The sequence below is a fragment of the Barbus barbus genome (assembly GCF_936440315.1).
Source record: "Barbus barbus genome assembly, chromosome: 40".
In the NCBI taxonomy this organism is placed as follows: Eukaryota; Metazoa; Chordata; class Actinopteri; order Cypriniformes; family Cyprinidae; genus Barbus; species Barbus barbus.
In genome coordinates this window covers 10,336,829-10,353,640 of record NC_136718.1, presented here as the reverse complement: position 1 = coordinate 10,353,640, position 16,812 = coordinate 10,336,829, and the positions used below count along the sequence as shown (strand labels likewise).

At 35.7% G+C, this 16,812-nt stretch overlaps 1 protein-coding gene across 1 annotated transcript; it reads left to right on the top strand.

The window, feature by feature from the left end:
• The first annotated feature begins 8,712 nt into the window (after positions 1–8,712).
• LOC306859423 (transcription factor GATA-5-like) lies at positions 8,713–16,060 on the top strand. Its single transcript, XM_079400439.1, has 8 exons — positions 8,713–8,976; positions 9,546–10,205; positions 12,066–12,235; positions 13,615–13,743; positions 14,190–14,274; positions 14,625–14,752; positions 15,271–15,391; positions 15,523–16,060. Exons 2-7 carry the CDS (start codon positions 9,686–9,688, stop codon positions 15,388–15,390), a joined length of 1,152 nt encoding a protein of 383 aa, XP_079256565.1. The 5' UTR covers positions 8,713–8,976; positions 9,546–9,685; the 3' UTR covers position 15,391; positions 15,523–16,060.
• The last annotated feature ends 752 nt before the right edge of the window (positions 16,061–16,812 follow it).

Below are 16,812 nucleotides of genomic sequence, written 5' to 3'. Positions count from 1 at the left end.
AATTGTCCCTCTTTTTTGTTTCTCCAACCTTTAAATGTGTAGTTAGTCTGTGATAAGTAATTGGCTTTTGGACAGCTGGTTGTAGGATGGTGTGTGTGTGTGTGTGTGTGTGTGTGGTTTAGTTAAATGGTGTGTATAAGTTGTTGTTTTTTATGGGGCCTCAGGGGGAGATATTTCACACCCTATTTAACTGTTCATTACAGCTGGTCACTACGCAGGGAAAATGTTCTGTCTTTGGACAATTATGCAGTGAAATGGTAACGGGAGAGAGCTTTAAACTACAGCACATAAAGCAGAACAAAGACGGTTCCTGAATCTAATAATTGCTGGACAAATGAGCTTAACCGTTTACACTGCTCAACTTCATAAATTTTTGCCCTATTACAGTCAAGACTTCCAAGACTTTGATTTGTGTAGTGAATCGTAGCTTTGCATTTTGTGTTGACGTCATGATCCAGAGCTGTTCCTGGTGAGCTCATTGTTAAAAGCCCTCTTACCTCACTGCAAGAGACTCCATCTTTCCTTTTAAGATGGCTTTCATTCTGTGTGCTAGAGTCTGTTTTCCTTCTTGTCATTCAGTTGCATTAGATAACTCAAGTTATCTGAATGCTCAGAGAACGGAAACCTCAAAGGGTTCTCACAGCATTTAAGCAACGTTTAACACTTTCTCGGTTGCAGAGCGTCTCTTATCTAGTATGCTGTTTTGACACTTTTTTTTTTATAACTTATTTTGGTAGGAATATTTTTGAGACAAGCAGATTTTACATGATTCTTAGATTTTATTGTTATTAGAGATACACACTTTATCAATACCATGGTTATAAGCTAATATTAGAGATAATGTTGTATTATAACCTAATATTTATATTATGATATGGATATTAGATGATATTATATTCTATGAAATCATTTTAGCTATTTTTTTGTACTAGAACTAAAATAATTCAAACTAAAAACTAAAATAATATTATATATACACATATATATATACATACCATACACACATACATATATGTATATGTATATACATGTGTGTGTATATGTATATATGTGTGTGTGTGTGTGTGTGTGTGTGTGCGCGTGTGTGTGTGTGCGTGTGTGTGTGTGTGTGTGTGTGTGATTCTCACTGTGATATAGTATCTTAATGATACTTCTGTTTATCACAGAATTATCAGTGCATCTCATCCCCAGTTTTTCTCCATTTCTCCTTCAATAATTGCCAAAAATACATCTTTTACATGGGCAGTCACAAAACATTTGTATATTCAGATGAAGTATGCATTACTTTATATCAAGGAATAGAAATGGTGTGCAATATGTAACCTACAAAAAGCTAGACTACCTTTGTTTGCATTCCTTAAGTTGCCCCCAGTCATAGACGACAATCATGTCTGGTACAGTAGTCAGATACATGGAGTATCATGGGAGGTTAGTCTTTTTGAAGAGAGGTTGCGTACTTCATATCCATTCATAATTATATCTATGCGCCCCTACATCCGGTATATATAGGCTTATCTCCTTCAAGAGATTCTGTCTGATTGCATTTAGAAAAAGAAGAAAGAACAGAATAAGAGTGTGGCTTTTGTGTAGACTAGGACTATGTTAAAATTGTATGACTGAATAAATGTCAAGTTTGACTCTTACGAGCACACACACAAATCAGGGTCGTAGACTACAAACGTGTACTGCAAACACTCAATACTGCAAATACAGCATATGTACTCAAAGACATAGTGAAAAATGAGATTCTTTGGCTGGGATATGGCCATATGTTCATGTGACCTGTGCCCCAGTGACTCCTGTGCCACCGCTCTGACTCACCCAGTCACGAGTGCCATACCTGTCTGACGTGGAATCACCCCGCACTGACCTCGATTCTGGCCCACATTCACAAACCTCCTTCCTCCCTCACACCCAGAAGAGCAGCTTCAGTCTGTGTGCTATTCAGTTACACATTTCTAGTTGTTTAGAAAGGGAGAGGAACTTCCTCTATACATAGACTACACATAGTACTGCATTACTATTGAGCCACTGAATGAAGCTGCCTTGATGTTGTGCCAATACACTAACACATAAACCACCCATTAACACATGAGCTTCCTTGGTCTTAATTGAAAGGCATTTAGTAGGTAACATATTGGTGTTGCATTGATTTTGTCAAGCAGTTTCCTGATGAGCAGTTTTTAGTGGAATGATTGAACAGGCTTGGAAACATTGCAGACATTTTCTTTTTGTTGTAGTTGCGTTTATATTACATATTGATGGGCTGCTCACAAAAATAAGGGTATATGGCTTTACAAAGCCAGTTTCTCTGTAGATAAAGTACACAGATTTTATATAATCTGTAATAATTTTGATAGTGACTAGTGAGGTCATATTATGCAATATAAAGTGGGATCTAAAAGGCCACATTAAAATCTCTTTATTTTTTTACATAAAAAAATAAGAAATATTTAATCCCTAAAGTGAATTTGCTGTTCAAAAGTTTGTGGTCTGTAAAAATTCCTCTCAAATGTCTCATATGCTCACCAAGGCTGCATTTATTTTGATTAAAAATACAATACAAATAGTAATATTATGAAATATTATTACTTTATTATGCGAAATATTATTAAATTAAAATATATATTTTTATATATTTTTAATTGTTTTTTTTTTTCTGTGATGGCAAAGCTACATTTTTCATCAGCCATTGCTCCAGTCTTCAGTGTCACATGATCCTTCAGAAATAATTTTTAAAAAGCTTATTTGATGCTCAAAGAAAAATTATTATCATACTATAATTATTATCATATTATTATCAGGGCTGAATATGGTTGCTGCTTATTATTTTTGGTGGAAATCGCAAAAAATATTTCAGGATTGTTCAATGCTTAGAGAGTTTAAAATGAAATAATTTATTTGAAATAAAAATGTTTTGTAACCTAAATGTATTTACTGTAACTTTGGAATTAATTTCAATATATTCTTGCTGAATCAAAGTATTGCTTTCATTCATTCATTCATTCATAAATTAATAATTAAATAAATCTGAACCTTTTTTTGAGTAGTGGTTCCAATTTCAAAAGAAATGTTAAAATCGAATTGATTAAAAATATACATAAATACTCATATTTAATAGCATCTATGTATTTTTTCAATTAAATAAATTTGTAATAATTATTATTATTGTTATTATTAAAAAATAAATAATAATAATAATAATAATAATAATAAATTATTATTAAAACAACAACACTGATTTAGCATTTCATTAGAAAAGGATACAAATATATATTTTGGACACCACTGAATATACTTGGTTTATATGGTTCCCAATAGCCAGGGGAGGTGTTATTTTCAACACATTAATGAGAGGGCGATAATCCTGTAGTCTCTCTGTGGGATTATATTCACATTCTACTGCCTGCTTGTGTATTGGGCATTTTAATGAGGATCAGCTCTTCAATCCACATCTTTTTGATAGAACATACAAATGTTAGTGAGTTTATGAGTTCATGTATTTGTTTGTGTATGAATTCGATTATGTCTCTTGGTACAGATGCTGTAAAACTCACAAGTCTATATGTTGGATGCTCTCTCCCCATATCTAGCAGAGATGATTTAGATTTGTGTGTGTGCACACTGGTAGTCCGTGGCCCTGTGGAGGCCAGTTGAATCTCATGCTGTGCCCCAGCGCTGCAGTAGAGATAGGGAGGGAGGGTGTGAACTGAGACGCACAGATAGAGGCCTGGCAGACAGGCAGACAGGAGCCAGTCTCTCTGCTCTCACAGATTAGCTTGACTCCAGCTCTACATTCCCCAGCTCGCCTGCACCGGACCAAACCACACACCAGCCGTGCCAATGCACACACACACAGGGGCTGTGATATTACACATCATTACAGCCATTGTTTTAATAATCAAAAAACAATCAGAATATTCAATTTCATCATGGTTGTTTGGTCTAATCACAATGTGCGAATTAAATTTTCTCAAGGTAAAGCACACTAACACAACATTAAACAAAAATGAAGAAGCGTCAAACTGAAATCAGTATGATCTTATCATCTCAAATACAAGTCATGACTTTACTCCAAAACCTCATAATCTCTGTACTAAAACCACATTATCACACACAAAGTCATAACAGTCACACACTACATCAGAAACGTTAGTGGCTGCAGTGTCTTTAGTTATGAGGCGAACTATCCACAAAAACCACAATAGACTGACCATAGTTTTATTCTGATGTTGGACAAGATTTCATTTAATCTTTGTATTCTTTGATAAATAAATATGAATTACAGAAACAATAAAACAAAAAACATCATGCACGTCATGCAAATTTGATTAAAGTTAACACAAATGTCAAGACAAAAAGAAAAGATATGTATAAGATAGGCCTGAAATAATATACAGAATAATCTTGTTTAATATAAAGCTTTAGTTTTTCAGTATTTAAAAAATTCATTTTAAAGTCATACATTATTTCTTTTTTATATAAACAATAAATATATGAAAATCAGTAAACTATACATAAATAGGAAGCGGAAAAAAAGAATACAGAAAGAGTAAAACAAAATAGGAAATAAATAAAAATAAACAGGAAATAAATGTGAATTACAGAAACAACAGCAAAAATGTCATTTCTGTCATAAAATTTTGATTATACTACCTAACACAAATAGTAAGAAAAAAGAAAGAATACAGAGTAATCTTGTTTAATATAATGCTTTAGTTTTTTAGTATTTAAAAAAATTATTTAAATCATATATAGCCTAAGTTTTTTTCAAAAAACAATGATTAAATGAAAATAAGAAACCTATACAGAAGTGGATAAATATAAATAAATACTGAATTACAGAAACAATCAAACAAAATAGGAAATAAATAAGAAAAATAGGCATAAAAAGGAAATAAACAGAAACTTTGTCATGCAAATTTGTTTATAGACAAATGTCTTATAATAATCTTGTTTAATATAAAGCTTTAGTTTTTAAATAATTACTTTTGAAGTAATTATATATATATATTTCATAAATAGGATTTGTATAATTTGTGTGAAATAAAATTTGTGATGTAGTTGATATATAGCCGGAAGTAAAACTATTAAAACAATATGCAGTATGGAAGTGGATGGAAATTGCAACACAGATGGAGAAATAAATTCCTCTGGAAACACAGAATGTAAGGTACCAGTGGAGGTGAAATTAGTCGAGAAGTACCATATATAGACAGTAAATACCTCTAAGCATTCTTGAGTTATCTCAGCCTGCTTCTAAACTTGAAGACTCAAATTCCGTTTACCTTGAAGGAATGTGCGCTTTACACAAACGACAGCATCAAAGTACACTGTAAACTATTCAAGACACCAAAACTGAAAAGCTACGTTTAATTGCAGCCTTACATCTTTAAATAAAATCAAGGGAGGGCCTTCAGTCATACACTTTTACAACCACTTTGAATTTAGGTTAGGTGAGGAAAATAAAGTCATGATGGTGTGCAAAACGAAAAGATAAATCGTTAAACTTTTTTTTTTTTACTATTTTAATATATCCTAGTATAATCTTATCCTAGTAAAAATAGAATCTTTGTTCTTTTTGAATACTTTGTCGTAGGCTAACGCCGATATAATATGAAGATGTATGTTGTTTATCGAGAACGACGTCTAATAACAAGGTAAGACGAGCACATCAACAGTACTGGGGAAGAGGTAGCAGTCGTTAAGACGCATTGAGCATTATTAATATCCTGCTGATCCCTTCATGATTTGGAATAGGTTCATGAGTGTTTCAGCGGCTACTAACCGCTGGGGGTTAAGGCTGGGTTTAATACCTGTCTCTCATGAGGGGACGGCTGATACCGCGCGCTTATGAATGAGGTGCCTCGTGAGGCCCTCTCCGCGCGAGCCTCATTAGCTGTCCATCAAACTGTTCCCCCGGTCAGTCTCTGGTTATGTACATAGTCCTTACGAAAATTAGCATTGTGACTATAGTTGCCTATAATAATATTGTTGATTCAGCTGTAAATGTAATAAAAACTGTAACAATAATTAACCTATGTTTTTGTTTTTGTTGTTGTTGGAAGATGAACATGGGACTATATGATTTAGGGAACCACTTTGCAGGCAAATTTGATTTGATCTTGTTCTTTGGAATTGTACACAGACTTAATTAGTTTTTTCCCTCAAATTTGTATCAATTTTGTCCGTTCATTTCGTATTTTGTTTATCATTTTGTATTCCTTCTAAATTCTAAATACTGCTCTCATTATCCTGACCTAAGCATTTTAGAAAACGTGTTTTTTTTTCTCCAATAAATCAATAAATACAAAATAAATAAACAAAGAAACAACCGACGTCATGGGATCAAAAATGTAATTAATTGTAAGATTTTTACATTATGATTTCATGTAGCAAACATGTTTTATTAATTTCATTCTGAGAAAGAAAAAAACCGATTTATTTTTATACTTATAGGCTACCAACAACAACTTTGAAAGGCTGATCAAAGCATGGTCGAATCTTATTCTTGGACGTGTAATAATATTTTAAGATAGATGGAGAAGAGCTGAAGAAGTTTCAGAACGGTGTCGTGAAAGGCATGAAATGCTAAATCAATTAGGCTAGTCATTCGTCAATGAATAGAAGTAATTAGTCTGTGGTGGATTCATAACTCAATAAGTTTCTCCTCCTTCAGTCCTCCAGTGTCTGAAGACACTCAGTATCAGCTCTGCCAATCTTACTTTATCTCAGAAGACTATCAATCGAATTATTACTTGCAAACAGTGTTGTATACTCAGACACTTGTTTATTTTGTTTAGCTAATGGTAACAGATTTTTCTGATTTCATAAACGTCATTTTAAAAAATGAAACTGGGTTATGTGTTTAAATGACTTCCAGAATATAAAATACAGGGTAATTTGTTTAACTCATTATGTTTAATCACAACATGTTAATTGCAGTTAACTAGCTGTGATTGCGTTTTTCTCGCATCTTTTGAAAAATAAATGCGTATAAAATATGTCAAGCCGTTCTGTGACAAGGCAAGTTCATCTTTAAAAACATAACTATTTCAAATAGACAACACAGCCTATAGAGATTTCTCCCCGCATTTATGAATGTGTGTGTTCGCGCGCGTTTTTCCCAGCAATAGAACACAAACAAACACACACACACACAACTAAAACACTTGGCATTGCGCGTGACCGTTCATGCAGAACAGAATTTACAGTTCTTCTCTGCATCATGAAGTTTTTGCTTTGGTTGTCTGTCAAGACGTCTGTCTGTGTGGCAGAGGTCGTCTTTCAAAAAAACGTTTAGGGTAATTGAATGGATGCCAGGTGATAAAGCTAGATATATTTTAGATTAAAATATTAATTCATAAAACGGTGTAGATTAGGTACGCTACCACACATTAATAATCATTCATTCTTACTTACTTTTATTTCAGGTTTGTGTTGATGTGCCAAACTCGTGACCACAATATTTATAGGCCTATCTATTGACAAAATGAAATTGAAAATCCTCTGTGGTGATTTACTCTCAGATATAGACGGCTGTGATAAAATGAAACGCCTGAGAGATAAAGGAGGATTCGTTTAAACCCGTGTAGGTTCTCCAGTGATCAAACAGTCGCTAGCTCCCTCACTGCAGACAGGGTGTGTGCTCAATTGTACTCTCCACGCGTTCGTGGCGCGAGCGATGAGTTCACAGGTCGCAACATCACTTATTAATCTCATTATCAACGGCCTGTCGAGGAGACTGATTGGCGACCACCTTTCTGAAATTTAAGAGAAATTTACAACACTTAGTTACTTGAATTTATCACTAAATAGGCCTATCTGAGAAGTGAAATCCCTATTTGATATTTTTGAGGCAATTGCTTTGCGCAGAAGAGTTTTTCGTTAATCAAAACCCTTTTAAAAAATAATCTATAACGTGCGTTATGAATTTTGATCAATGCCCTTTTATTCGAGAATTTGTTATTGAGCGTTATCTTTACATTACGTGTAATTAAGGTATTTATTTACATATTTAAAACTCTATTTTTATCCGAAAAAAGGGGAGGGGGGATAACTCAAACAATACCGCTAAGATAACAATATTTCCAACTGAGTATAATGAGTGTGATTATTGTTGTATCATCATACTAAGCTGTCGCTCGTATCTCTTATCTCTCTACAGCTTTTATAGAGAACACATCCAGATTTATCGGGCCATAAAATTGAGCTTTACGTTCTCGCACAGACAGCGAGGTTATTTTACTGCAACTTTTTTATTTTACAAGAAAGTACAAACAAAATCCCAAGCCATCACTGTAAAACATAGCCTAATGTGCACAGTAGCGCAAGAAAAACGCGTATTAGTCCAGTGCTTTGGTATTATTTGGAACGTATTTAGACTCTAAATTATTTGAAATAAAGTAGCTAAATTATAACAAGTAAAAAAGTAAAACAATGTTTTATAGCACTATAGAACAATATGTGTTGCTTTGGTGCCTCAGTCACAGTAATTTTCCATCTGCTTTAAATGTCTTTTAAAAGTTAACTTTCATCGACTTAAAAACACAGTCGTTTAAAATACAGTGGACTCAGCAAATATAGATCTTACAGGTAGGAGCACACCCCTCCTCCGCAACACACCATCTAGTTTATCCCTCGTTCTTCTCCTCCTCCATGGGTCCTACCTTTGGAGCGCGTCACGTGGTTCTGCTCTTACAAATAACTCGCAGTAAAGTAGAGCGCAAATCAGAGAACAGTTATATTAGGCATTATCTGCAGCAGCAGCTATCTCCAGACTACAAGCAAGGCACAGTGACACGTCCAAACGCGGAGAGGACAACTACAAGATTTTCGTGTGTCGCAGACGCGTTGAAGTTTGAATTCTGGGCTAAAATCAAGAAGAAAGCAAAGACTGGGAACTTCCACGGCGATATTCAATCAAGTCGCTTGGAAAAGAGGGTTCCTGACTTTATCACTAACCGTCCTTATCTGGTGAGATAATACAGCGAGAGCTCTTGGATGAAATTATATAAACCCTTTCCTTACAGCTATCAACGTTTTTATGTAATCTGCGTTTTCAGTGATAAAATATAGATGTTGGAGAGATTACAGTGCGTATTGATTCGATCCCCACAGATGATTTAAAGAGTTTTCCCAGGATATCTGAGACTGCTGCTGATAATTATTTATATCCCTATGTAAACATATGCACAGTAATTAATGTCATTTTAGTCTATTAAATACAAATCGAAAGATACAGATAACCGAAAAATCATGACAATTATAACGGTTTGTCCATCTTGACTGTAGCCGATAGCCGATGTATTTTTCCTTCAGTTTGTGATTGTTTATAAAATTCGATTTAGGCTATTACATTCCTGATTTCAAAGCATTGTTGCAAATGTTGGACTATATGTTGTTAGTCGATATAACAATTTATGTGTTTCATTGAATTTCATATTATTATTCTTTTTTTTTTTTTTTTTTTTTTTTTTTTTTTGTATAAACCTTATCTAATTCTGCGAAAATAATTCGATTTGTTATTTATGGTTTGCCATTAGGAGTGAATTCCTTTTCCTGAGGCCGCTGCTCACCAAACCGTTGCATTGGAGATTTTGGACTTTATCGAAGCATTTACTGCAATTTGGGCTTATTATAAGATTTCACAACTTGAAAGCATAGCTCAGTCATTGGATACATTATGTATTCGAGTCTGGCTTTATCTTCCAACCCGTCCCCCTATGCACACGACTCCGGAAACTATATCCATCCGTCCGCCAGCTCACCTGTGTATGTGCCCACCACCCGTGTACCGGCCATGCTCCAGACCCTGCCCTACCTACAGACGTGTGAGTCCACGCATCAAGCCCACGCTCTCGGCAGTCACCACGCTTGGCCACAGACTGGCACGGAGAATTCCTCTTTCAACCCGGGCAGCCCTCATCCTCCTCCCGGTTTCTCTTATTCGCACAGCCCGCCGGTAAGCAGCAGCACCGGCAGGGACGCCGCGTACCAGAATCCACTGGTGTTGGGTAACAGCGGCCGGGTAGATCAATATGGAAGTGCCCTGGTGCGCTCCGTCGGTGGCTCGTACTCCAGTCCGTACGCCGCCTACATGAGCCCAGAGATGGCAACCTCATGGACGCCAGGGCCCTTCGATGGCGGCATGATCGGTCTTCAGGGACGCCAGGGAACTCTACCGGGAAGGAGGTCTAGTTTAGGTAAAATAATTTTTCACAATGGTTATTATTTTTTTCTCTGATGTAAATATATGTACACTACCAAAACGTTTAACAAAACACTGACAAAATAACAAAACGTTTGCGTAGGCTTGAGTATCCTTTTGCACAAATATCGTATTTTAAAGTTAGTTATTACATTTGGATCGTTATTTGGCAATAGTTTAAAATCCATCTTTCTATTCAGCAGGCAAAAATGGTTGGAATGGAGGGGTTTCGTTTGATGCTGTGATCTCACAATTTATAGCAGTGGGGTTGGGGGTTATTTATTGCTGTCTGGGTGTTTATGTTAGACTATCCTTGTTAGAAAGCACTAGAATACCAGCTTGGCTAGGGTACACATTACAAAACCTTATCAAAACAAAACATGATCTTATTCCACTAATACACATCTTTTAATGGGCAGTGCAATCACTTTCATTTAAATGTTAATTTAATTCAATGCTATTGTCTGTCCACTTGTGGATTGATGAAAGGATCAATAATTGTGAGAACTATCCAAGCTACTGTCACCTTGATCAAACTTTTCTAAACAGACCATTACGGTCAGATACACATTTAGCGGCCGTTCCCTTTGAAGCTCAGTGCTTTAGGCAGACACTTTTTCTTTGATAGTCCATAAAACGTCACATTTCTTTCTATAACCGAGGCTTACATTATTCGGGCATACGTAAGGCTCGGGCGTTTGATATTGAGCAATTGCGTATTTTTATGTTTTGCTACAAAGATTGTTTAATAAACTTGAGTAAAGCTGCATTTTAGATTACAGCAGTCCATCAGAAAAAAAATAAAAAACACATCTAGATCAAATAGCCTAGACATTTTCAACTGCAAAATGACAACACATAATTTTACAAAGATTATTAATACGTCCGTCTTATTTGAAATAAATTGTTGGAGAGCGTCACGTGTCAGTTTCTTGATTGATCGGTGACCCCTGGATCTTTAACACTGATAAGAGCCCCATTGACATTCCGCTGGCCTGAGGCCCTCGTGCCTCGCCAACCGCCCTAATAGACACTCCAGTGACCCTGGATATTCTCTTATTAATCCATTCTTCATTCCGTCTAGAGTTTTGTCACATTCCATACCGCTGATGCTCAGAAAACACCAGGCCTCATATTGGTCTGTTTGAATCAATCCAAAGTGTGGAGTTTTTACAGAGCTTTAAAAATGAAAAACAACTTGTATTATAGGCTACATTAGGCTTTTTCTTAACACATAAGTCTAGTTATTTAATTTTACTTATTTATTTGAGCAAATATGAACATATTAGATAGGGAAATTATAACTAGGCCTATTTGAATGTTCTCCCTCTTTAAATTATATTGTGTTATATGCGCAAACTTTTTAGAACGCTCCCTTTATATACAATTCCATAAAATGTTACTTTTGAAAGCTATGCTATGCCTATATTTGAACATATTTTTTAACGTTTCAATTTGGTCTGAAATTGCGCAACACGTAAAGAATTCTTTGTGTGATAGAAATAACTTTATTTTAATACTCAAGTCAGCGCTTTAAAGTGGAAACGGCGCATTATTAACAAAATGATTTCTGATCAATATACATCGTTCTTTTTTTTTTGTGTGTGCATTTAAGTTTATTGATATTTGGCTTTTAAGAGAAATAAAACAGGAAGAAACAACAAAAATTACAACAGTTAGGCTACACCTTGAAAACATTTCATTACACTGATTTTTCACTTCATTTGAACTTTAACGATTATTTCGTCTCGCGTTGTATTTTATGATTTTAACGACCATTGTCCTCTCGTAAATCACTTTGAACCTAGAAGCAAACCTTGGAAATGAATTGAAAACGAACTGTATCTCTTTTCAGACATGCTGGAAGAGCTGCCGTGTGAAGGGCGTGAGTGTGTGAACTGTGGCTCCATCTCAACGCCGCTGTGGAGGAGAGACGGTACCGGGCATTACCTGTGCAACGCCTGCGGCCTCTACCACAAGATGAACGGCATCAATCGACCCCTAATCAAACCACAGAAACGGCTGGTAAATGCCAATTTGTTAATTACCGTCATTTACTTGTTTTTTACACGAACTTTTCCAATGCAACATTGTAAAAGGTGAGCAAGTGCAGGTGTTACTTTTAAACAGTTATTTATACCTCACCTGCTGACACTTTAAAATTACTTTCTTTGGGTTGACCTAATATCACCGGTACCAAGATGGTGGCGCGAACACATCGCGAGGCTCAGCGTCTTACCAGATTCAGGAAAATAGTGTTAATTTACCTGGTTATTTCACTCGTGTTCGCGCGATTCAGCTATGCGAACTACAGCTATACAAAACAGTCACTTTTGGACATTCTGTAAATCTTATCTTCATTTACTCTGCACTTATATGTATATAAAACACTATATTCTTGCACTTCTGGTTAGATGCTAACTGCATTTCATTAGCTCTGTACTGACAATAAAGTTGAATCTAATCTAATCTAATCTAATAAACATTGATTCAATTAAATAATGATTTATTCAATTATGATAATTCATATTTTTCAGATGCATTCAAGCAGTTGATTTAGATGTTAACACATGAAGTACATTTGTATTCCAAATTCCCCGATTTTTAATGTAAAGTAGGCTTATTCCTCATTGGCAAATACTTGAAATTAAATCATTTTTATTTGACAAACACAGACTTTAAGCTTGTACAATGTCCTGATTTTCCCAGACAAGATGTAAACCTTTTTGCTGTTTTTCTGGAAATACTTGGCTGATACGTTTATGAAATGATTTTTGCTCATTTAGATTCATGTTAAGAGGGGTAGTGGGTTGATCTCAGTGTCAGTACTTGCGAAGGCCATTGAAAGAGAGAAATTGAGCAAAGCCTTCACTGCTGTCCTGTTTCCCAGGAGTCTCTCTCTCTTTCTCTCACACACACATTCTCTTCATTAGACTCTCTCTCACACAATTCTGTCACTCGTCTCTGCCTCTCTGTTTTCATTTTTGCATTCATGACCTTGTCCTTGGTTGTTTTTAGCCCATGCAGCACAAAGCTCAAAACAAAGGCAAACTTTATGTTAAATTTCAGCTGAGAAGCTTCATTCTTTCTCTAGAAGAGTATTAATGATGTGTATCTTTAAAATCCTCCTTTGAATTCATGAAATGAAGCTTAGAAATGAATATAAAGACCATTTTTATGACCACAGCTGCTTGCATTTAAAATAAATGCAAATGCAACCTTCTGAAAAACACATTTGTGATTCATTCATGAAAAATATATTGATATTTTGTCTCCCCTTTTGTTTGAGGGGTATTTTTATTCCTTTCATTCCCTGTGTCAGTTCCTCTCTTCAGCTCTGTAAATTTCTGACAAAGTCTGCTATATTTATCACCTCCTAAATTTCTATATGTTTATCTCTACAGCAAAGCACGTCACGACGAGCAGGTCTGTGTTGCACTAACTGTCATACCAGTACGACCACACTGTGGAGGAGAAACGCAGAGGGAGAGCCCGTCTGCAACGCCTGCGGACTGTATATGAAACTCCATGGGGTGAGTGCGTGATTCAGTCGGCATTTTTGTGACACACAAGACTGATATTTCTAACTAGAGCTCGATTTGGGAGGGTGCACGTTGTGTGTACGAGCATGTCAGTGTGCGTGCCTGTGTGTGTGTGTGTCGGTGTGTGTGCGTGCAAACCTGTAGTCCACGTGATACCGAGGTCATAGGTGTGTTTTATCGGAAGAGAACGAGAACGAAGAAAGGAAGGGGAGTTGCTTAAATAAGCTTTGTTCTGTAAACTAGTGTTCTATAAACTGACCGCTGCCAAACTGACTCTCACAAGCAAAAAGGAAATATAATCTAATTACAACTGTAACAACAAGAGCCATATTCTCACCCAGTTCAACTGCCATTAGAACTAAACCACCAACTCTTCATTTATTGCATAATGAATAATCTGTCATCATTCAACTGTAATGCTTTTACTCTTGTTTTAGGTACCGAGGCCATTAGCAATGAAGAAAGAAAGCATTCAGACGAGAAAACGCAAACCAAAGATGCCCAAAACCAAAGCATCCTCAGGTAAGAGTTGAAAAAAGCATTTTAAAAGAGATGTTTTTGAAAAAGGTTCATTTTTAGAAGAAAGCAGACGTGAGTGATTTGGATGGAAGTGTGGGAGTGAGTGAGTCAGAGAATGTGTGGAGAGAAATATGGGGTGAGCGAGAGAGTAAAGGGAGGGGAAAGGGAGTGAAAGAGAGAGAGAGAGAGAGCACTTTTCTCTGCATTTAGTCGACATGTGGTGTGTGTGCGGCACCAGGACAAACACCAGCAAATGTTTGACGCCATTAATTGTCATTTGCAATAACCAGCATGTCTAGTTTGCTGTTCCTTTATTGTGGCTGTCAGTTACATTTTGTTCTATTTGTCTTCAGGGTCAACAGTGTCTGGCGCTACGTCTCCCACTTCATTGCCTTCATCAGAGAACGCATCTACAATAAAGAGTGAACCCAATATCGCAGCTTCACCGTATGCAGGCCAAACTGTTGTCTCAGTCTCACAAGTATGTACTCATGTGATTGACTGAACTGTATTTTTTCTTTGTAAATGTCACCGTCGCTGAAAGGCAAATATTAAAGATGGGATAGATAAATGATTTCATATTCACTCTAAAAAATAATGTTTATAGGCATCAGCGTTTTCATGAAGAACCTTTAACCTTCACGGAACCTTTCAATTGGACAAAAGGTTCTTTGGATGATGAAAATGTTCACTTAAAATGAACCTTCCTTTCGAAACCTTAATTTATTAGAGTGTTTATTTAAAGTTGGAACTCTTGTTCCAAACCTGTATGACTTTCTTTCTTCTGTGGAACACAAAAGAACCTATTTTGAACAATGTTTCAGCTGTCCAAAACATTATTAACTTTTAAATTAACTAACACTTTGCATTGGAACGACATGCAAATTTTGTCATCATTTACTCACCTTAATTTTTGAGTGAACTGTCCCTTTAAAAATAGCCCATCTACTGTAAAGCTCAATTTGGCATCTAACAACGTCTCTCTTTGATCTTTATAAGGCATCGACACAGTTGGACAGTACCAGTTCAGGACATGTGGACATCAAATATGAAGACTACACATACACACCGACGTCAATCGCCCCACAGAATTCCTGGTGTGCGCTGTCCCAAGCGTGATGTGAGACATACTACCTTTTCTAAACCTCTCCAGTGAATTCTGGGAGAAAAGACTTTTAACAAGATCTACCTAATAGCTTAGGAATGCAAGAGATTGACTGTAATTTGTGCTACTTTGCCTCGTTGATTTAGCGTGGCATAACTGTCTGTGATGCCAATTCTGCCAAAATATGGCGGGCGACAAGCAGCGACTCGGCATCAGTTCTCAAGTTCCCTAGGCAATGATCGGGAGGACAAAAAACATGCTTTTTATGGCTTCTGAACATGTTTCATGGCTTAGATGTTAATGATTAACTTTTAAGATACATTATTTATGTTGAGATAAGAATGGTGGAGGCACACAAGTCTCTCCCATAATTCCCCTTATCCTTCAGGGAATGCGTCTTTATGGTCGTTATGACTTTAGATCGCATACTTTCCCTGGATGAGGCTTTTAAAAGTTTCATTGTTGTCTTTGCTGATTCCAGACACTTTTAATGCTGTATTCCTCTGATGATCCAAAGTGCAATGACCCTCACTTTTCAGCAAATTTTGAAAAGGGGCACATTTATATTAATTGTTCGAAATTTTGTGTTTTGTTTTGTCTGAATATGTTAACCTAAATTTATTTGCTGTATTTTGTTGATATATATTGGAATTATATCATTGTTTTATTGCATATAAAATTGCCAAACAACTGCTTTGTGTCCTCAAATATTATAATTCTATGAAAATGTTAGTTTTTTTAAATACATTTTAAAATGTTCATGGGTTTCAAATAGTAGCTAGTGGAAAAAAGTTCAGAATTATGTAGATAAAAAAGCAATCTTCTTTTTTAAAGGCTGTTGATGGTCAAACAGGCAAAAGTGTGTTTTATAAGATTATCATGTTTTGACATCAATATCATCCTGTTTTTTATTTTCATGAGGACTGTGGGGTGATTTCCATGGATTTATATTTGTTTTGTTTGTTTTTTTTCAGTGTCCACAAACCGCTCTGTGGATTTAAACTAATATACTAAACGCACTCTCATGGCAATACATACATTTTTAATTTTTTGCCAAATTGGTGGCTAATTCATATGACTACATATGTATCTCATTCGTACATTTTTTATTTTTGTAAGATCTGCCTACACCACACTGACATTTTAGGTTTGGGTGTAGAATTTCATGTTTTTTTTTCCGAAAATCATGTTTTTGTATGAATTTCATACAAAATTGCCACCTCATAAAATACCTGCATTTTCTTGTGAGAACAGGTTGAACATAAATATTATTTTACTTAATTATCTCTCAGAATATTTGAAGATTTGTATTTTTTTGCTTTATTCCCACAAAAACAGACCAAACGTCCTGTTTTGTTTTCAAATGTGGTTGTTAAAAGTGTTAATTTTTAAAACGTTCTGATTTTATAATGCCACGACATAGGCCATATACGAAT

Coding starts and splice junctions, on each gene's coding strand:
- LOC306859423 (XM_079400439.1), top strand. CDS start 9,686: ATGTATTCGAGTCTGGCTTTATCTTCCAACCCGTCCCCCTATGCACAC. Junction 10,206..12,065: donor GGGAAGGAGGTCTAGTTTAG/GTAAAATAATTT, acceptor ATCTCTTTTCAG/ACATGCTGGAAGAGCTGCCG. Junction 12,236..13,614: donor TCAAACCACAGAAACGGCTG/GTAAATGCCAAT, acceptor TTATCTCTACAG/CAAAGCACGTCACGACGAGC.